The sequence below is a fragment of the Scyliorhinus canicula genome, chromosome 9 (assembly GCF_902713615.1).
Source record: "Scyliorhinus canicula chromosome 9, sScyCan1.1, whole genome shotgun sequence".
Taxonomy (NCBI): Eukaryota; Metazoa; Chordata; class Chondrichthyes; order Carcharhiniformes; family Scyliorhinidae; genus Scyliorhinus; species Scyliorhinus canicula.
In genome coordinates this window covers 75,985,944-76,009,049 of record NC_052154.1, presented here as the reverse complement: position 1 = coordinate 76,009,049, position 23,106 = coordinate 75,985,944, and the positions used below count along the sequence as shown (strand labels likewise).

Here is a 23,106-nt window from a genome sequence, read left to right as displayed (position 1 = left end):
GCTCAGAACAACCTTACCAACATTCCAAAGGAACCAAAGAATCAAAACTTGCGAGAAAACTCACATTTCAGAAAAGAAGGCAGAAGAGCATTATGACAAATCCAGAAAGCTACAGCCATTATTAAAAGATGACACAGTCAGGGTGGAAGATCCTGATGGAAATGGATGGTTGAAGTGTGTTAAGGTAGTACAATCATCAGGTCCTCAATCGTATATCATCACCGATGGCGGGACAGTTCTAAGGAGGAACAGGAGAGCTTTGCTGAAGGTTGAGCAACCCTTTGCCAGCAGCACGGTTCAAGTCCCGTACCAGCCTCCCTGAACAGGCGATTGAATGTGGCGACTAGGGGCTTTTCATAGTAACTTCATTGAAGCCTACTCGTGACAATAAGCGATTTTCATTTCATTCAAGTGCAGGATGACATTGAAAGTTATTTAAGGACAACAGCATACAGATACAGAACAAGCTGAAAATGAACATTACACAGAAACACAGCAAGAGTCATCTTCAACAACAAATGAAAATCAAGCAAACTTACAGGTTCAACCAATGCTCAGAAGGTCGACAAGACATAAAAGAAAGCCGGACAGATTGAATTTGTGATGGACTGTAAACATGTGAACAATCTAAAGTATTATGCATAGTATAGTATATGCATCGTATAGTAAACTGAAATAATGTATGTAGATATTTCACATTTCCAAAAGAAAAGGGATGTGATGAAATGCATAAGCAATCATGTAAATAGTAAAATAAATGACCTCCAACCAGCAGGTGGCAGTAGAGAACAACCACATGACTCTGTTACCTCAAGGAATCTGGAGATAGTCGACATTGTGGATAGTCATATTGTAGTATCTTCTCTTCCCCCTTTCCTGTGCTTCGCTGACAGGGATGCCTGCTATCCTCACTCCTCTTCGCCCTGGCAATTGAATTGGATTTGTTTATTGCCACATGTACCGAGTACAGTGAAAAGTATTTTTCTGCGTGCAGCTCAAACAGATCATTTAGTACATGAAAAGAAAAGAAAATACATAATAGAACAACACAAGATACACAATGTAAATACCTAGATAAAAGAGAAAGGTCACCGGTAACTATAGGCCGGTGAGCCTAACGTCTGTGGTGGGTAAAGTCTTGGAGAGGATTATAAAAGATACGATTTATAATCATCTAGATAGGAATAATATGATTAGGGACAGTCAGCATGGTTTTGTGAAGGGTAGGTCATGCCTCACAAACCTTATCGAGTTCTTTGAGAAGGTGACTGAACAGGTAGACGAGGGTAGAGCAGTTGATGTGGTGTATATGGATTTCAGTAAAGCGTTTGATAAGGTTCCCCACGGTCGGCTATTGCAAAAATACGAAGGCTGGGGATTGAGGGTGATTTAGAGATGTGGATCAGAAATTGGCTAGTTGAAAGAAGACAGAGAGTGGTAGTTGATGGGAAATGTTCAGAATGGAGTTCAGTTACGAGTGGCGTACCACAAGGATCTGTTCTGGGGCCGTTGCTGTTTGTCATTTTTATAAATGACCTAGAGGAGGGCGCAGAAGGATGGGTGAGTAAATTTGCAGACGACACTAAAGTCGGTGGAGTTGTAGACAGTGCGGAAGGATGTTGCAGGTTACAGAGGGACATAGATAAGCTGCAGAGCTGGGCTGAGAGGTGGCAAATGGAGTTTAATGTCGAGAAGTGTGAGGTGATTCACTTTGGAAAGAATAACAGAAATGTGGAATATTTGGCTAATGGTAAAATTCTTGGCAGTGTGGATGAGCAGAGGGATCTCGGTGTCCATGTACATAGATCCCTGAAAGTTGCCACCCAGGTTGATAGGGTTGTGAAGAAGGCCTATGGTGTGTTGGCCTTTATTGGTAGAGGGATTGAGTTCCGGAGCCATGAGGTCATGTTGCAGTTGTACAAAACTCTAGTACGGCCGCATTTGGAGTATTGCGTACAGTTCTGGTCGCCTCATTATAGGAAGGACGTGGAAGCTTTGGAACGGGTGCAGAGGAGATTTACCAGGATTTTGCCTGGTATGGAGGGAAAATCTTATGAGGAAAGGCTGATGGACTTGAGGTTGTTTTCGTTAGAGAGAAGAAGGTTAAGAGGTGACCTAATAGAGGCATACAAAATGATCAGAGGGTTAGATAGGGTGGACAGCGAGAGCCTTCTCCCGCGGATGGAGGTGGCTAGCACGAGGGGACATAGCCTTAAATTGAGGGGTAATAGATATAGGACAGAGGTCAGAGGTGGGTTTTTTACGCAAAGAGTGGTGAGGCCGTGGAATGCCCTACCTGCAACAGTAGTGAACTCGCCAACATTGAGGGCATTTAAAAATTTATTGGATAAGCATATGGATGATAAGGGCATAGTGTAGGTTAGATGGCCTTTAGATTTTTTTCCATGTCGGTGCAACATTGAGGGCCGAAGGGCCTGTACTGCGCTGTATCGTTCTATGATAGTGTTAGAATTAAATTTTAAGAGATTAGGAGATGTATAGGAGATGTAAAAAGAGGATCTGTTTGAGAATGCTCGCAGAGAGTCGCCACACTCGGGCGCCGTCATGGACGGATGTATGATTGAACCCCTGGCGATTGTCCTGCGAGACACGAGAGACTGGTCGGGTATCCGACGAGAAGGCTGAGACACAGAGTCTCACTCTATGCGGATGTTCTGCTCCTCTACATCTCGGACCAGCAGAACAGCCTGAAATAAATCATTTGGGGCCTTCTCGGGCTACAAACTCAACCTGGGCAAAAGTAAGGTTTTCTTGGTGAACCCAAACAGGGGAGGGACCGAGCTGGAAGGTCTCCCATTTAAACTAGCCCAAAACATATTCCGCTACCTGGGGATCCAGATAGCTCACGACTGGACACAGATCCACAAGTGGAATCTGACCAGTCTGGCAGAGGAAGTTAAAAAGGACCTGCAGAGATGGGATGCACTCCCACTTTCCGTGAGGGAAGGGTGCAGACGATCAAGAAGAACATACTGCCAAGGTTCCTCTTCCTGTTTGGATCCATATCGATCATCATCCCCAAGGCCTTTTTCCAAAAAATAGATAAAATGATTATGGTGTTTGTGTGTGGGGGGGGCAAGAATCCAAGAATCCCTAAGACAACACTACAGAGGAGAAGAAGCATAGGTGGCCTGGCCTTCCCGAATTTGCAATACTATCACTGGGCAGCCATAGCCGAGAGATTGAGGGGATGTAAGGGAACCGAACATGGAATGGGTGAGGGTGAAGGAGTCCTCTTGCATGGAAATGACCCTCTGAGCCTTCGCCATGACAGCGCTCCCAGCCCCACCGGCAAAACACTCAACCAAAGAACCTGGAACCAGATGAGACACTTCGATCTAACCGAGATGTCCACCATGGCCCCCATCTGCGGCAACCGCAGGTTCCCACCAACCATGCTAGATCCCACCTTTAAGAGGTGGACCCAGGACAGGGAGACGCTAGCGATCAGAGACTTTTACACGGGGGACAGACTTGTGACCTTAGAAGAGCTGACGGAGAGACTGGAACTACCAAATGGACGGGAACTCTGACATTTACAAGTCACAAACATTCTCTGCAAGGAGACGACGTGGTACCCTAGAGCCGCGAGAGACACAATGTTGAAGGAGCTACTGGACACAGACAGTATGGAAAAAGGGAACTGTGGGGACATATACAGACAACTTTTAGAAGGGATGGTGCAGTGGTTAGCACTGCTGCATCATGGTGCCGAGGTCCCAGGTCCGATCCCGGCTCTGGGTCGGAGTTTGCACATTCTCCCGTGTTTGCGTGGGTTTCGCCCCCACTACCCAAAGATGTGCAAGTAGGTGGATTGGCTCGCTAAATTGTCTCTTAATTGAAAAAAATGAATTGGGAACTCTAAATTTAAAAAAATAAAAAATAAATAAAAAACTTTTCGAAAGGATGTACTTGTCATGTTAAAGCACACTGAGATAACATGGGCTGCAACTGGATGCAGCTTTAATTGAAAGATATTCCAGACCTTGAAGTTAGTTCAATCTGATTTATTGAACCTGTCACACAGTTAGCACAGTTCTCTGTGAGTTCGACTCTCTGCTAACCTAAGTGTGATTACTCTGTCTGACTGAACCAGACTAGCTCTTAGCCACGTGCTGGAGGGGTTATGTGATATATACACCCTGACTCACTCTGTAGATGTCCCCAGTGGAAAGAGGTGGAGTGTGAGTGCCTCGTGCCTTTTATAGTGGGAAACCACCCCAAGTGTTCTGCCTGCTGATTGGTTATGTCCTGTTCTCTGTGTTCATTAGCTGCCTGTCTGTATCTCATTATATGCATGTCTGTATTTCATGACAGTACTCACCACTGGATGGAACAAGACAGAAATGGGTGGAAGAATTAGGGTCAGAAGTAGGGTGGGGACTCTGGAGCGAAGCACTGAGCAGGGCTAACTCCACCTCGTCCTGTGCAAGACTAAGTCTCACACTTGACAAAATTCTGAATGAGCAAGTTCTTCCTGAAGGTGGAGGAAAAATGTGAACAGTTCCAGAGAGAACCGGCCAACCACACCCACATGTTCTGGTCTTGCCACAGACTTGTCAGGCTCTGGACAGCCTTCTTCAAGGCAATGTCCAAGGTTGTGGGGGTGAGGGTGGAGCCGTGCCCGAGATTGGCAGTCTTCAGAGTGTCAGGCCAGCCGGAACTACATATGGGGAAGAGGCCCAACGCCCTTGAATTTGCTGCCCTAGGGCAGCACGGTGGCCTAGTGGTTAGCACAACCGCCTCACGGCGCTGAGGTCCCAGGTTCGATCCCGGCTCTGGGTCACTGTCCGTGTGGAGTTTGCACATTCTCTCCGTGTCTGCGTGGGTTTCGCCCCCACAACCCAAAAATGTGCAGAGTAAGTGTATTGGCCACGCTAAATTGCCCCTTAATTGGAAAAAATAATTGGGTAATCTAAATTTATTTAGAAAAAAAAAAAGAATTTGCTGCCCTAATCTCCCACCGGAGAATCCTGCTCAGCTGGCAATCAGCAGCGCCACCCACAGCTGCAGACCTTCGGAATTTCTGCATCTGGAGAAGATCGAATACACCATCTGAGGGTCGGACGAGGGCTTCGACAAAGTGTGGGGGGCCATTCATCAGCCTGGTCCGGGACCTGTTTGAAGCCAATAACAGATAGAATGGGGGGAAGGGGCCGGGGAGAAGCATGGGAAGCACCAAGGCCACAGAGAGCAGACAGGACCGAGGGTGGGGATAGAGGGGGGAGGGGAGCGATGTTGGGCGAGGGGGGGAGGGGGGGGGCAACGGAGGATAGATCCAATGAAACTCCAGGAAAGAACCCAGGGGGCCACGGGGCGAGAGGGGCCCCCACAAAGCTATAGATAAACAAACCGTCTACGGCGAAGGGTCTAAGGCCAGACCCGGAGTCAGTAGAAAAGGGGAGGGGGTGGCAGGGGGTGGGGGAGATTTGTGTACAGTTCTGGCCACCACCAAAACTCCAGCTGTGGCCAAACCAGCATTTTATACAGTTCCATCCCTGTTTTTTGTATTCTATTAGCTCAGCCAGTAGATATAGGCTGGGTGTTCGCCTCGACACTGCTGCCTGTGAGAACGGAGAACTTGGCGCTCTACCAAAACTCCATTCAATGCAGCGGGACCGGAGAATCCCACCTGCGGGAACCGATGGAGAATTCCGGCCATAGTATACTTGTTTTACAAGGTGCCATGTAAAAGGTAAAATTCTGTAGGTCCCAGCTGATAGGCCCAAAAGCAGGGAGTTGTGGTTATAATAGATAAGCAGAATATATCTTAAAAGGCGTGAAACATTTTAATGTTGATATTCAGAGAGACCTGGGTGAACTAATTCCTAGAACACGGGAAGTTAGCACACAGATACAGTAAGCAATTAGCAAGGTAAATGATACGTTGGCCTTTACAGCTCCACCTTCAACATCATAATCCCAACCAAGCTCATATCAAAGCTCCAAAACCTAGGACTTGGCTCCTCACTCTGCAACTGGATCCTCGACTTTCTAACCCACCGACCACAATCAGTAAGAATAAACAACAACACCTCCTCCACAATAGTACTGAATACCGGGGCCCCGTAAGGCTGCATACTTAGCCCTCTACTCTACTCCCTGTACACACACGACTGCGTGACAAAATTTAGTTCCAACTCCATCTACAAGTTTGCTGATGATACGACCATAGTGGACCGGATCTCGAATAACGACGAGTCAGAATACAGGAGGGAGATTGAGAACCTAGTGGAGTGGTGCAGCGACAACAATCTATCCCTCAATGCCAGCAAAACTAAAGAGCTGGTCATCGACTTCAGGAAGCAAAGTACTGTACACACCCCTGTCAGCATCAACGGGGCCGAGGTGGAGATGGTCAGCAGTTTCAAATTCCTAGGGGTGCACATCTACAAAAATCTGTCCTGGTCCACCCATGTCGACGCTACCACCAGGAAAATGCCTATACTTCCTCAAAAAACTAAGGATATTCAGCATGTCCACTTTAACTCTTACCAACTTTTACAGATGCACTATAGAAAGCATCCTATCTGGCTGCATCACAGCCTGGTATGGCAACTGCTCGGCCCAGGACTGCAAGAAACTTCAGAGAGTTGTGACCACAGCCCAATCACACGAACCTGCCTCCCATCCATTGACTCCATCTACACCTCCCGCTGCCTGGGGAAAGTGGGCAGCATAATCAAAGACCCCTTCCATCCGGCCTTCTCACTCTTCCAACTTCTCCCATTGGGCAGGAGATACAAAAGTCTGAGAACACACACGAACAGACTCAAAAACAGCTTCTTCCCGCTGTTACCAGACTCCTAAACGACCCTTTTATAGACTGACCTGATTAACACTACATCCCTGAATGCTCCACCCGATGCCAGGTTTATGTAGTTACATTGTGTACCTTGTGTTGCCCTATTATGTATTTTCTTTTATTCCCTTTTCTTCCCATGTACTTAATGATCTGTTGAGCTGCTCGCAGAAAAATACTTTTCACTGTACCTTGGTACACGTGACAATAAACAAATACAATCCAATCCAATTACAAGGCAACTGGAGTACAAGAATAAGTAAGTGTTGCTGCAATTATACAGGGCTTTAGTGAGACCACACATGTGCAGTTTTGTTCTCTATATCTAAGGATCGGTATACCTGCCTTGAAGGCAATATAGTAAATGTTCAGTAGGTTGGCTCCTAGGATGAGAGATTGTCTTGTGAGGAGTGTCATTTCCTGGGCTGGCCACATCAACAGTGACCATGTTATCAATTCCTGTATTCATCAGAGTCAGTGACGGCTGTATCAGTTCCTATTCTGACCACAACAACAGTCACCAATACATCCATTCCAGTGCCAGCCACCCTTACAGTCACGACTGTCGTGGTTGTGTACTGACCACAGTGAGTAACTGTGGTGAATTCATACTGTATTGTAATTCACACTGTATTGCATTGCATTGTATTATGTCCTTATGGGCTCTGTATGTGAGCCGTTGCGCAGCTCTTCCCATAGGGGGAGATGAGGAGCTTGTACAGGGCTCCACCCTTGGCTCCGCCCATGGCCCCTCCCACTACTGGAAGTATAAAGTGCTGCAGTTGTGAGCCTGCCCTCAGTTCTTCTGGTCACAGGTAGGCTCAGTTGTAAGACTATTAAAACCACAATTTACTTCCAATCGTGTCTAGTGAATTGATGGTCACATCAATTTAATAGTCTTAGAAAACTTGAAGAAAACTACTATGGAATCAGCCCTCAAACCTGATCGACTAGAACTCGACCCGCAGGCTGCAGAGGTGAAGGAAATCTTCCTACACTGGCTTCGATGTTTCAAGGCCTACCTGGCTGAATCAAGCACATTCGAGACTACAGAGGAGCAGAAACTCAGCCTATTGCACGCACGGGTGAGCCATCGTATCTCTACGCAACTCAAATGTACCACCTCACATACGGAGGCCCTTGCTATGCTCAACCGATTGTACGTGCGGCCGATTGACGAGGTCTACGCGCGACACATTTTCATGACCCGCCACTAGCGCCCTGCAGAGTCGCTGGAAGACTTCCTGCGTGACTTAAAAGCCCTTGCTCAGGACAGCAATTTTCAGGCTGTAACGGCTTCCCAACACATGGAACTCGCTGTCCGTGATGTATACATTGCAGGGCTCAGGTCTAACTATGTGCGCCAGCGACTACTTGAAAAAGGTGCCCAGAACTTGGAGGACACTGTAGAGCTAGCAACGACTATGGAGGTCGCGTTCCGCAGTCTGAACTCATTCACCGTGGAACCATTAACCGGTTCACGCACCTCGATGCGTACCCCCTCCCCAGAATTGCAGACATGGTCAATCAGATCACCCAGTACCGCATATTCTCCACGGTGGATCTGAAGTCTGCTTACCACCAGCTCCCAATCCGCCCGGTTCGAGGCAGACGGCCGCCTCTTCCACTTCCTCCGGGTCCCCTTTGGCGTCACGAATGGGGTCTCGGTGTTCCAACGAACAATGGACCGAATGGTGGACCGTACGGGCTGCGGGCCACGTTTCCGTACTTGGACAATGTCACCATCTGCGGCCATGATCAGCAGGACCACGACGCCAACCTCCACCGATTTCTCCAAACCGCCCAGAAACTCAATCTCACTTACAATACGGAGAAATGCGTTTTCTGCACTACCAGACTAGCCATCCTCGGCTATGTCATGGAAAACGGAGTCCTGGGCCCCAACCCAGACCGTATGCGCCCCTTCTTACAACTCCCTCTCCCTCATTGTCCCAGGGCCCTCAAGAGGTGCCTGGGATTCTTCTCGTATTACGCCCAATGGGTCCCCCAGTATGCGGACAAAGCCCGCCCACTATTTAAGACCACACTCTTTCCTCTGTCAGCTGAGGCCCGCCAGGCCTTCAACTGCATCAAGAACATCGCCAAAGCCGCCATGCGGGCGGTGGATGAATCTGTCCCCTTTCAGGTGGAGAGCGACGCCTCAGAGGTCGCTCTCGCCGCCACTCTGAATCAGGCAGGGAGACCAGTCGCCTTCTTCTCCCGAACCATCTCCGCTTTGGAACTTCGACACTCCTCAGTCGAAAAAGAAGCACAAGCCATTGTGGAAGCCGTTCGGCACTGGAGGCACTACCTCGCAGGTAGGAGGTTTACCCTCATCACCGACCAACGATCGGATGCCTTCATGTTCGACAACTCGCAAAGGGGCAAAATTAAAAATGATAAAATCTTGTGATGGAGGATTGAACTCTCCACCTATAATTACGATATCATACATCGACCGGGGAAGCTCAACGAGTCCGCAGATGCCCTGTCCCGCGGCACGTGCGCCAGCGCACAAGACGACCGCCTGAAAGCTATCCACAATGACCTCTGCCACCCGGGGGTCACCCGGCTCGCCCACTACGTCAAAGCCCGAAATCTGCCTTTCTCCACCGAGGAGGTAAAAGCCATCACCAGGGATTGCCCGATCTGCGCGGAGTGCAAACCGCACTTCTATAGACCAGACAAGGCCCACCTGGTAAAGGCTTCCCGGCCCTTTGAACGCTTGAGCATCGATTTCAAAGGGCCACTCCCCTCAACCAGTCGAAATGTGTAATTTCTTAACGTCATTGACGAATTCTCCCGCTTCCCCTTTGCTATCCCGTGCCCCGATATGACCTCCCACACAGTCATCAGAGCCCTCCACAGCATCTTCACCCTGTTCGGTTTCCCCAGCTATGTACACAGCGACAGAGGTTCGTCCTTCATGAGCGACAAGCTGCGTCAGTACCTGCTCGACAAGGGCATCGCCTCGAGCAGGACTACCAGCTACAACCCCAGGGGGAACGGGCAGGTGGAGAGGGAGAATGCGACGGTCTGGAAGACCGTCCTACTGACCCTCTGGTCCAGGAATCTCCCGACCTCCCATTGGCAGGAGGTCCTCCCCGACGTGCTCCATGCTATTAGGTCCCTCCTATGTACGGCCACCAACCATACCCCTCACAAACGACTATTTGCTTTCTCTAGCGGCACTACCATGGGTGCTTCGCTCCCATCCTGGTTGAGGACACCAAGCCCGGTTCTCCTCCGGAAGCACGTCCGGACACACAAAACAGACCCGCTAGTAGAGAGAGTGCTACTGCTTCATTCAAACCCTCAATACGCCTTTATTGAATACCCCGACGGCCGTCAGGACACCGTTTCCCTCCGGGACCTGGCGCCTGCAGGATCCACCACCACCACCGAGGTACCCCTCACACTACACCCCACCCAACCCCCCACGCCCTGCGCCCCTGCGCCTATAGGTTCCCTGCCCATGCTCGGCGCCCCCGCGCCTATAGGTTTCCTGTGCCCCCCCGTCGCCCGTCGCACCGGTCAGGAATGAAGCTCGGGCCAAAACACCCCCGGAGTCCACCCTCATACCCACACCGATCGTCACCACCCAGCCACCCCAAGAGGCTGCAACCCCGGTGCTCCGCCGATCCCAAAGAACGACTCGGCCACCGGACTGGCTCAACTTGTAGACCCGTCACCCCCGCCGGACGTGATTTTTTTGCATTGCATTGTATTATGTCCTTGTGGGCTCTGTCTGTGAGCCGTTGCGCGGCTCTGCCCATAGGGGGAGATGAGGAGCTTGTACAGGGCTCCATCCTTGGCTCCGCCCATGGGTCCGCCCATGGCCCCTCCCACTACCGAATGTATAAAGTACTGCAGCCGTGAGCCTGCCCTCAGTTCTTCTGGTCGCAGGCAGGCTCAGTTGTAAGACTATTAAAACCACAGTTTACTTCCAATCGTGTCTCTAGTGAATTGATGGTCACATCAGTAACCATATTGTGATGTAACCAGCTGTAGTAAATTAGGTAGCACTAGATGCTACCTCAGGTAAATGGGCCTCATATCCCCTGACCATGAGTAAATAAACCTTTACCTCTTTACTGCCCGATATCTAGTTACATGACCCAGGGGCTGTAGCAAATAATCCTGCCGTGACTCCGCTAATCTCTCTTGCAGTTGGCACAAGGATAAACAATAGTCCATAAAGGCCAATTGCAAACCAATGAATGGATTTATTTTACGAGACCCACAACTGCACAGAAAACATTTTCAGTGAGCGTTATTTATTTCCTATTTCCACATAACATTGAAAATAATAAATCAGACTGAACCATAACCTTTCACCTTCTTCGCAGGGTACTGGAGAGTGAAGAGGGGCGCAGGGAGTACCTGGTCTTCGCCAACTGCAAGAACCACCCGTCTTCTCAGAAGGGGAGAAAGGTACCACTGAAGAGCGGTGGGAGAAGGATCGACTATGCGCTCTACTCTGAGGACGGCCTCAACCCTGACTGGAAAGTGGTATGGTTCACAGAGCCCACCCCCACCTGACAGGGAAACTGTCCAAAAAGTCCATTAGCAGTTGCAATAAATGCTGAAATCCCAAATTGGAATGAGAGACTTCCACAGCCTATGGAGGAAGGACAGGGGAATGAGATTAATTTGCATATCCACGTCAAAGCATTGGCCTTGGGTCAAATGACCTCCTTCTGTCCTGTATCATTCCATGATCCTGCAGGAGGGAGGAGTGAATAATCCCTATGGGAAACATGATGAAAAGGTGATGTTGTGGGTCATAGACAAATCTGGACATGGGAACAACTGAAGGTATTGAACATAGTGGTATTCATTTTCCTCAGCATCTCTTAGCAGGGCAAGATCACCAACTCAGACGTCCCGGAACATGCTAATTCCATCAGCATTTACTCACTACTAAGCCAGCGACTACTCCACTGGCTCAACCACCGTTCACTGGATGGCTAAAAACAAAAGTGCTGGAAAAACGTAACAGGTCAACTGGAGAGAGTAACTGAGTTAATCATTTTAAGTCCAATATGACTTCTTCGGAACTGAGGAAAACCAGAAATGTGATGGGTTTTATGCTGTTGAAAAGGTGGGAGGGTCAGGTGGAGCAAATAGGGAAGGTCAGGGATAGGTTGGAGGGTGGAGGAGATTAAATGAGAATGATATTATAGAGTGGAAAAGGTAGTATTAATGGAACAAAGCATTGACTCTGGGTAGGCGTTAAAGCAGAATAAAGGTCAGTGCTGCCTTCAAAGAAAAATAGCAGAATGTGTTAATAGTAGAATAAAATGTACAGAAGTACAAGTAAATCGCTGCTTCACCTGAAAGGTGTGTTTGGGGCCTTGAACAGTGAGGTGGGAGGGGGTAAATTAGAAGGTGTTACATCTCCTGTGGTTACATGGGAAAGTGCCATAAGAAGGGAATGAGGTGTTGGGCATGAGAGAAGAGTGGACTAGGGCAGGTTTTTTCAACATGCGGGTCGTGTCTCGCAGGTGGGTCGCAAACAGGTGTCGGAGGGTCACGCCATTCCCGGGGTGGTCGCGATCATGGGAGAAGCGACCAACAGCTGCTACCGGCATTTATATTGGGAATGCTCTACCGCCTTTTAAATAAAAATAAAACAGGTAGTGTGAAGTCTTCCGGCAAGAAGCAACAACAATGAGCAGGCCACGCTCCTTGCATGCACAGTTGATATCAAGTGCCCTACATGTACGTGTGTTTGGTGCCAAATCACGGAGCAGAGCTGCTTCCATTTTCCAGCTGCTGGCAAGAGGACTGTGAAGGCGGATCATTTTCTTAAAAGTAAGAGACGGCCAGAGACTCAAATAGGCAGTGTGCCTACTGGACAGGATTTCACAACAGAATCTGCAGGAGAGAGCTGCTAAGGAGAGTCCAGGTCTGAGAAGGTAGTACAGTGGTTAGCACTGAGTCTCACAGCGCCAGGAGCCCGGGTTCAATTCCGGCCTTGGCTGACTGTGTGGAATTTGCACTTTCCTTCCATATCTGCGTGAGTTTCCTCCGGGTGCTCCGGTTTCCTCCCACAGTCTAAAGATGTGCAGCTAAGGTGGATTGAGCATGCTAATTTTCCCCTTAGTGTCCAAAGGTTAGGTGGGGATAAGGCAGGGGAGTGGGCCTGGGTGGAATACTCTTTCAGAAGGTCGATGCAGATTCAATGTGCCAAATGGCCGCCTTCTGCACTCTAGGTATTCTGTGATTCTGGGCGGCATTCTCCCCTACCCGGCGTGACGGAGGGTCCCGGAGTAGGGGAGTGGCGCCAACCACTCAGGGGTCGGGCCTCCCCAAAGGTGGAGAATTCTCCCAACCTTTGGGGGCCAGCCCACGCCGGAGCGGTTGGCACCAGAAGACTGGCGCAAAAAACCGGCGCCCCCGGCAGAGGGGCTGGCCGAAAGGCTTTCGCCGGTCGGCGCATGCGCTGGCAGTGACGTCAGCGGCAGCTGGCCGCTGACGTCACTGCCGGCGCATGCGCGATGTGGGGTTCTCTTCCGCTTCCGCCATGGTGGCCGCGGAAGGAGAAAGAGTGCCGTCAGGGCACTGGCCCGGAGTCTAAGCGGGGGGCCCCGATCGCGGGCCAGGCCACCGTGGGGGCACCCCCCAGGGTTCAATCACCCCCGCCCCCCCCCCCCCCCCAGGACCCCGGGGGCCCACTCGCGCCGCTGATCCCGCCGTTCCAGAGGTGGTTCAAACCTCGGCGGTGGGAGAGGCCTCCCAGCGGCGGGACTTCGGCCCATCCGGGCCGGAGAATTCCCTTGAAAAATTCCCTTTGAGTTTGAGATCCCAGAGTCAGTTACTAACTTACAACTGATTCTAAACTAAAAGACTACGGTGCTGCAGTTGACCATTAATACCACATTAAAATCAAGGCAAAAACTTATGAGGCTGTCAGCATTCTGGAGTAGCATCCCCCAGGAGTATCTTTTTTTAAATAAATTGCAAGTGCCCAATTCTTTTTTTCCAATTAAGGGGCAATTTAGTGTGGCCAATCCATCAACCTGCGATTCTTTGGGTTGTGGGGGTGAAACTCAAGCAGACACAGGGAGAATGTGCAAACTCCACTCGGGCAGTGAGGCAGCAGTGCTAATGACTGCACCACCGTGCCACCCGAGGAGTATCCAGTCCTGAGTAAAACAAGCATTTTGTTGCTATTGTCCTTCGCAATGACCTCCGTGTATGAGGTTGGATTTTCCGTTTTCATAAAGGCGGCACAAAGAAAATGTCTGAAATCTGCAGCTGATATGCGTATTGCCCTTTCCTCCTGTGTACCTAATTCGAGTGAGATATGTGAACCAAGCAAGTTTCCCATTCACATTAAAGGTACCTGAAAGTGGCATGGGTCACAAAGGTCAGCCAGTGCGGGTCCTGAAGGTCGGCTTGTTGGCAAAAGTGGGTCCCAGGAAAAAAAGTTTGAAAAACACTGGACTAGGCTGTCGAGGTGGGAACAGAGAGAAGATGATGCATTTGATGGTCTCATCATTGTATCCCTTGTAGAACCATGATAGGGTCCCACTTGTCCTCATTTTCAACCCCACCCGGCTCCACATTCAAATAATTATCCTCTGCCATTTCTGCCAACTCCAGCAGCGACGTACTTGTGCTTCTTTCAATTTAGTCTATTGTGTTTGCTGCTCAAAATGCAGTCAAAATCTCTACCTGTTGGAGTTCAAACAGAGACTGGGTGACCACTTTGCAGAACACCTTTGTTCAGTCCACAATTGTATTCTGCTATTAACATCTACTCTGGATCCATGATTGTTTTTATTCACGTGGACTTTGATGGCTAGGCCAGCATTTATTGCCCATCCCTAATTGCACTTGAGAGGTTTTGTTCCTTTATTCCTGCCATTGACGCTCTCATTCATTTTGTCCCATGGCACCTAACCTATCCCTGACCTTCCCCTTCTTTTTAATTAATTCATGGAATGTGGGTATCGCAGGCTGTGTCAGCATTTGTTGCCCATCCCGAATTGCCCTTGAGGGGGGAGGTTAAGAGCCAATCACATGGAAATGGAAATCGCTTATTGTCACGAGTAGGCTTCAATGAAGTTACTGTGAAAAGCCCCTAGTCGCCACATTCCGGCGCCTGTCCAGGGAGGCTGGTACGGGAATCGAACCGTGCTGCTGGCCTGCTTGGTCTGCTTTAAAAGCCAGCGATTAGCCCTGTGAGCTAAACCATTGCTGTGGTCCTGGAGTCACATGTAGGCCAGACCAGGTAAGGATGGCAGATTTCCTTCCCGAAAGGACATTAGTGAACCAGATGGGTTTTTACGATAATCAACAATAGTTTCATGGTCGCCATTAGACTTTTAATTCCAGATTTTTATTGAATTCAAATTTCACCATCTGCCATGGCGGGATTGGAACCTGGGTCCCCGGAGCATTACTCTGAGTCTCTGGTTTACTAGTCCAGTGACAATACCACTATGCCACTACCTCCCACTGCTCCACCTGAACCTCCTCCTTTTTCAAAAGCATAAAACCCATGATAGGATGCAGAGCTGGGCCGAAAAATGGCAGATGGATTTGAACCCTGATAAGTGTGAGGTGATTCATTTTGGTGGAAAAAAATTTGAATGCGGATTATAGGGTCAACGGCAGGGTTGTGAGGAATGAGGAGGAACAGAGAGATCTTGGGGTTCATGCCCACAGATCTCTGAAGGTTGCCACTCAAGTGGATAGAGCCATGAAGAAGGCCTATAGTGTGTTAGCATTTATTAACAGGGGGCTTGAGTTTAAGAGCCGTGGGGTTATGCTGCAACTATATATGACCCTGGTGAGACCACATTTGGAGTATTGTGTGCAGTTCTGGTCACCTCACGAGAGGAAGGATGTGGAAGCATTGGAAAGGGTGCAAAGGAGATTTACCGGGATGCTGCCTGGTTTGCAGGATAGGTCTTATGAGGAAAGGTTGAGGGAGCTAGGGCTTTTCTCTTTGGAGCGGAGGAGGTTGAGAGGCGACTTAATAGAGGTTTATAAGATGATGAGGGGGATAAATAGTTTGGACGTTCAGAGACTATTTCCTCAGGTGGATGTAGCTGTTACAAGGGGGATAACTATAAGGTTCAGGGTGGGAGATATAGGAGGGATGTCCGAGATAGATTCTTTACTCAGAGAGTGGTTCGGGAGTGGAATGGACTGTCTGCTGTGATAGTGGAGTCGGACACTTTAAGAACTTTCAAGCGGTTATTGGAAAGGCACATGGAGCACAGCAGAATGACAGGGAGTGGGATAGCTTGATATTGTTTTCAGACAATGCTTGGCACAACATCGAGGGCTGAAGGGCCTGTTCTGTGCTGTACTGTTCTATGTTCTATATTTCTGCCGCTTCAGTTCCAAAGAAGAATCATATTGGACTTGAAACATTGACTCTATTTCTCTCTCCACAGATGCTGCCAGACCTGCTGAGTTTTTCTAGTACTTTTTCTTTTTAAGATCGCCACCATCCATGGTATTTTGCTTTTAACTGATTGGATGACTGACAGCCGAATACCCAAAGACTTTCATTAAGCTGAACTGACCTCTGGGTCATGACATGCTGGACACCCATACCTCAGCAACTAGGATACTTACAACTGAGATATGACCATGGCAGAAATCAATCCTGACAACTGGCTGACAGCCACCGAAGACCATCACCTCTGGTAGCTGACTCCTCAGAGGGGTATCAGAAGAGGCAAGGAGAAACAGAAAGCTCAGCCAGCTAAGAGGGCCCAGAGAAAACAGAGACCAGTGAATCCTGTCATTCTCAGCCACTGTCATTATCTGCAGCAAGTGCATCATAGACTGTCCTGACAGACTAGGGCTCCTGAGCCACAGCAGGCAATGTCCACAGCAGGCAAATAGACTTATTAGTGATGGACAGCATGGTTTGGTGAAGTGGAGGTCGTGCCTCACTAATTTGATTGTGTTTTTCAAGGAAGTGACAAAGCTGATAGATGAGGGAAAGGCAGTAGATGTTGTATACATGGACTTCATTAAAGCCCTTGACAAGGTAGACTGGTACAAAAGGTGAAATCACATGGGATCAGAGGAGAGCTGGCAAGTTGGATACAGTACTGGCTTGGGCACAGAAGACAGAGGGTAGCAGTAGAAGGGTGCTTTTCTGAATGGAAGGCTGCTGTGACTAGTGGCGTTCCACAGGGATCAGTTCTGGGGCCTTTGTTATTCATGGTGTATATAAATGATTTGGAAGAAAATGTAGCTGGTCCGATTAATAAGTTTGCAGGCGATACAAAAAAGTGAAGAGGATTATCAGAGGCTATAGCAGGATTAAACTGGTTGGAGTCTTGGGCGGAGAAATGGCAGATGGAGTTTAATCCGGACAAGTGTGAGGTAATGCACTTTGGAAGGTCCAATGCATGTAGGAACTACACAATAAATGGTAGAACTCTTGCGAGTACTGACAGGCAGAGAGATCTGGGCATGCATGTCCACCGATCACTGAAAGTGGCAACCAACGTATGTGGATAAGGTGGTCAAGAAGGCAGATGGCATGCTGGCCTTCATCGGTCGGGGCATTGAATATAAAAATTGGCAAGTCATGTTGCAGCTGTACAGGACCTCATTTGGAATATTGTGTACAATCTGGTTGCCACACTACCAGAAGGAGAGGGTACAGAAGCGGTGTACTAGGATGTTGCCTGGTAAGGGCATTAGCTATGAGGAGAGGTTAGATAAACTCAATCTGTTCTCACTGGCACGACGGAGGTTGAGAGGCGACCTCTCCGATATCTATAGTACATAAAACATACAGTGCAGAAGGCCATTCGGCCCATCGAGTCTGCACCGACACACTTAAGCCCTCACTTCCATCCGATCCCCCTAACCCAATAACCCCTCTTTATCTTTTTGGTCACTGAGGGCAAATTATCATGGCCAATCCACCTAACCTGCATGTCTTTGGACTGTGGGAGGAAACCGGAGCACCCGGAGAAACCCACTCAGACACGGGGAGAACGTGTAGACTTCGCACAGACAGTGAGCCAGTGGGGAATCAAGCCTGGGACCCTGCCACTGTGAAGCCACAGTGCTATCCACTTGTGCTACTGTGCTGCCCGAATTATGAATGGCATGGACAGGGTGAATAGTCAGATGTTCTTTCCTAGGGTAGAAGAGTCAAGTTTCAGGGGAACTGATGTGCGAGGCAAGTTTTTTACACAGAGGGTGGTAAATATATGGAACGCGCTGCTTGTGGAGGTGGTGGGAGCAGGGACAATAGCGGCATTTAAAGGGCATCTCGAAAAATATATGAATAGGGTGGGAATGGAAGGGCAAACGGTTTTAGTTTAGGCAGGTACCATGGTCGGCGCAGGCTTAGAGGGACAAAGGGCCTGTTCCTGTGCTGTATTGTTCTTTGTTCTTTAGCACTGAGTTGACCAGCAAAACGCAAACCATTGGTTGATGAGAGAAGCCAGAGAAGGGCCGATTGGGATGCTTTATCGTTTTCTTTCCAGGAGCTGTTTAGTCGATCCATTATAAATATGTATCGTGGAATCTCACAGCAGCGAAAGCGGCCATTCAGCCCTTCGTACTTATGCCTGTTCTTTGAGTTATTCAATTAGTCTCACTGCCCTGAATTATTTCCATACCCCCGTAATTATTCCCCTTTTCTATGTACATAACCAATTCCCTTTTTGAAAGTGAACAAAAAATGTATTTCCATCACCCTTTCAGGTGGTGCACTCCAGTTAATAAGCTGGATAAAAACATTCCTCTTCATTCATTGTCATCGTCTATGTTCACTCGTTCACTTATTGTTCAATATTGTACTCATTACTTAAAGTCTGATGTTGTGTGGCTGAACTGCTTTTCGAGAATAGATCCGGTCGCTGAAGCAATTTGTACAAAGGCTGTTATTAGAAATGTTGCTGAGCTGCCACCGAGGCCCGCCGGACACAAGGCAACAGTGTCAGAAAGTACTAAAATACATCAACTGAAAACACACAAAAACATAACTGGGGGCGTCAAGTAGTGAAGTATTTGATGTGTGATGTGCCAGCAAGAGATAAACAGGTACAATCTATAGGGTTTGTGATGCACCATCAATTACGACGAGACAAGAGTAGAGAGTAATCGAGGCTTTATTAAGCAGAGATGTGTAGCCTCCTGCAGCTGCTGCCGAAATGGCTGCAGCTCGGAGACCACACACATTTATACTCCACCTACTGGGCGGAGCCAGCAAGCAGGGATCTACCCCCGTACCTGTAGTACAGGAGCCTTACCGTATTACAGCTCGCATGTGATATATACAACAGTGGTGACTACCACATTCACCCCCTGTTAAAAAAAGAGTCCAGCGGGGGTGGTGGAAAAACTATTTACATCCATTTTAGGGTTAAAATTTTGGGGAAAGTTCACAAATTCAGCCGATCGGGTGCCTTGATCCTCTGTTGTGAGCGCTGCAGTCGCAGTGGTGATGCAGGCGTCGGCTCGGTCACCGGTGACTCCGGGAGCGTGTAGACCCCGGGTGGGACCAAGGGGAGGATGGATCGTCCTGGAGCGGGGGCTGTGGTGAGGTGCGCTGGACGGAGGAAGGGTGGCGCCGGGGCACGGGGGGGAGTGTGGGGAACCAGCTGGTGCCAGGCTCCTGAGGGAGACTGTGTCTTGGTGGCCGTTGGGGTATGCCACGTAGGCGTACTGCGGATTTGCATGGAGTAGCTGTACCCTCTCGACCAACGAATCCGCCTTGTCGAGCCGTACATGCTTGCGGAGGAGAACGGGACCTGGAGCTACCAGCCACGTTGGGAGCGAAACCCCGGAGGTGGACTTCCTGGGGAAGGCAAGGAGACGTTCATGGGTGGGTTGCATTAGTCGCAGTGCAAAGTAGCGATCGGATGGAGTGAAGGGTGTTGGGGAGGACCTCCTGCCAGCGGGAGACCGGGAGATTTTTGGACCATAGGGCCAGCTGGACGGCCTTCCAGACTGTCCCATTCTCCCGCTCCACCTGCCCGTTTACCCGGGGATTGTAGCTGGTCATCCTGCTCGGGACGACGCCCTTGCTGAGCAGGTACTGATGCAGCTCATCACTCATAAAGGAGGATCCCCGGTCGCTGTGGATGTAAGCGGGGAAACCGAACAGGGCGAAGATGGTGTTGAGTGCTTTGATGACTGTGGCAGACGTTATATCGGGGCATGGGACGGCGATGGGGAATCTGGAGTATTTGCCGCCCACGTTAAGGAAGTACGTGTTTCGGTCGTTGGAGGGGAGGGGCCCTTTGAAATCCACGCTGAGGCATTCAAAGGGGCGAGAGGCCTTCACTAGATGCGCGTGGTCTGGCCGGCAGAAGTGCAGTTTGCACTCCGCGCAGACCTGGCAGTCTCTGGTGATAGCCCTGACCTCCTCAATGGAGTCGGGCAGATTGCGGGCCTTTATGAAGTGAAAGAACCTGGTGACCCCTGGGTGACAGAGAGCATCGTGTAGGGTCCAGCGTCGGTCCACTTGTGCATTGGCACATGTACCTCGGGATAGGGCGTCGGGGGCTCGCTGAGCCTACCGGGGCGATACAAAATCTAATAATTGTAGGTGGAGAGCTCGATCCTCCACTTCAAGATTTTATCGTTTTTGATCTTGCCCCGCTGTGTGTTATTGAACATGAAGGCAACCGACCGTTGGTCAGTGAGGAGAGTGAATCTCCTGCCGGCCAGGTAATGCCTCCAATGCCGCACAGCTTCTACAATGGGTTGGTCCTCCTTCTCGACGGAGGAGTGCTGAATTTCGGAGGCGTGAAGGGTGCGTGAAAAGAATGCCATGCGCCTGCCTGGTTGGTTGAGGGTGGTGGCCAGAGCGATGTCTGATCCATCGCTCTCGACTTGGAAGGGGAGCGTCTCGTCGACCGCGTGCATTGCGGCCTTGGCGATGTCGGCGATGTCGGCGATACGGTTGAAGACCTGGTGAGCCTCGGCCGTCAGGGGGAAAGCAGTGGAGTGAATGAGTAGGCGGGCCTTGTCCGCATAGTTAGCGACCCACTGGGCGTAGTACGAGAAGTACCCCAGGCATCGTTTGAGGGCCTTGGGGCAGTGGGGGAGGGGGAGTTCCATGAGGGAGCGCATGCGATCGGGGTTGGGCCCTAGAACTCCATTTTGCACCACATTGCCGAGGATGGCTAAGCAGTTGGTGCTGAACACGCACTTCTCCTTGTTGTACATAGGTTTGAGGAGTTTGGAGGTGTGGAGGAATTTGGAAAGGTTGGCGTCATAGTCCTGCTGGTCATGGCCGCAGATGGTGATGTTATCCAGGTACGGGAAGGTGGCCCGCAGTCCATACCGGTCAACCATTCGGTCCATCTCCCATTGGAAGACCGAGACCCCATTAGTGACGCCGAAGGGAACCCTAAGGAAGTGGTAGAGGCGGCCGTCCGCTTCAAACGCAGTGTATGGGTGGTCCGCCTTGCGAATGGGGAGCTGGTGGTAGGCAGTTTTCAGGTCCACTGTCGAGAAGACCCGGCACTGTGCAATCTGATTGACCATATCAGATATGCGTGGGAGAGGGCACGTGTCGGACTGCGTGTACCGATTGATGGTCTGACTGTAGTCAACAACCATCCTGTTTTTCTCCCGTTTTCACAACTACCATTTGGGCTCTCCAGGGGGTGTTCCTGGCCTCGATGATGCCTTCCCGCAGCAGCCGCAGGACCTCAGACTTGATGAAGGTCCTGTCCTGGGCACTGTACCGTCTGCTCCTGGTGGCGAAGGGTTTGCAATCTGGGGTGAGGTTTGAAAACAGAGAAGGCGGGTCGACCTTAAGGGTCGTGAGACCGCATACAGGTAGGGGCCCACTGAATTTCAGGGTGAGAATTTGGAGGTTGTACTGGAAGTCCAGGCCGAGTAGCAAGGCAGCACAGAGGTTGGGGAGGATGTAGAGCCGGAAGTCGCTGAACTCTACGCCCTGGATGGTGAGGGTGGTGGTGCAGTACCCCTGGATCTCCACGGAGTGGGATCCGGAGGCCAGGGAGATTCGTTGTGTGATGGGGTGTACCGCGAGGGAGCAGCGCCTTACCGTATCGGGGTGGATGAAGCTTTCTGTGCGCCCAGAGTCAAGAGTCTTGTGCCCATCAACCTTTACCATCGTCGACACGTTTGCGAGGTTGTGTGGCCGGGACTGGTCGATCATGATGGAGGCGAGCTATAGCTGGTGTTGGAAGGCCCCTGGCTGGTCGACGGCGGTTGCAGGCAATGAGCGGCCCGATGAGGTGCCCGACGAGCAGGGGTCCTGAGGCGGGGTAGATAGCAGCGCCCACGGGCCGCACAAGGCCTGATGGGGGGAAGATGGCGGCACCCACAGGCCGCACGTGTCCTGAGGCAAGAAAGATGGCGGCGCCCACGGGCCACGCGTGGGGGGTGCAGGAACAATGGGCCTTGTCACAGCGGCGATCGAGCGGGCCTGGGACACAGCAGCGAAATATCCTTTCTTTCCGCAGGCCTTGCAGAGTGCGCTCTGCGCCGGGCACCGCTGCCGGGGGTGCTTTGTCTGTCCGCAGAAGTACCACTTGGGTCCCCCGGGGTTGGCTGTCTGCCGCGTGGCGCAGGCTTGGGGTTGACTGGGGCGGTCGCTGGTGGGGTGAACGATGGGGTGGTCGCCGGTGGGGTCCATGATGTCCAGGAGGGGGGCGCCATCCAGTAGGGGGCGTACGCTTGTACATTACAGGAGGCGACTGTCAGTGAGATCATGAGTTTCTTGGTCGCCGCAAGGTTGAGGTTAGCCCCTTCTAAGAGGCGCTGGCGGATGTATGCCAACCTTATGCCCGTAACGAAAGCATCCATGATTAAGAATTCGGAATGTTCAACGACCGAAATGGCCTGGCAATCGCAGTCCCTCGCCAGGGCGTGCAGGGCACGTTAGAAATCTTCCACAGACTCACCGGGTGTTGATGCCGCGTGGACAGGAGATGTCTGGCGTAGCGTTTGTTGGTCTGCTGGGTGTAGTTCTCTTTCAGAAGCGCCATGGCCTCAGCGTATGTCGGCGGGTCCCGGATGAGGGGAAAGATATCAGAGCTCAGCCGTGTATACAGGATCTGGAGTTTCTGTGCCTCTGCGGATGGTTCTGTCGCAGATCCAATGTAGGCTTCAAAGCAAGCTAGGCAGTGGGCGAAGGCCGACTTGGCGTTGTCTGCTTGAGGGTGCAGCTGCAGGCGATCTGGCTTGATGCGGAGATCCATCGTTGTAAAATCTCTGCGTAATAAACTGATGCATTATCAATTACGACGAGACGAGAGTAGAGAGTAATTGAGGCTTTATTACGCAGAGATGTGTAGCCT

The 23,106-nt window shown here is 50.4% G+C and overlaps 1 protein-coding gene across 3 annotated transcripts in view; it reads left to right on the top strand.

Moving 5' to 3' along the window:
• The window catches only part of smpd3 (sphingomyelin phosphodiesterase 3), a 553,709-nt gene that overhangs the window by 518,161 nt on the left and 12,442 nt on the right, over window positions 1–23,106 (top strand). For all 3 annotated transcript variants that reach the window (XM_038806945.1, XM_038806948.1, XM_038806947.1), the window contains exon 9: window positions 11,173–11,335. In XM_038806945.1, the coding sequence (XP_038662873.1) occupies window positions 11,173–11,335 (163 nt within the window). The remainder of the gene's footprint in view (window positions 1–11,172; window positions 11,336–23,106) is intronic.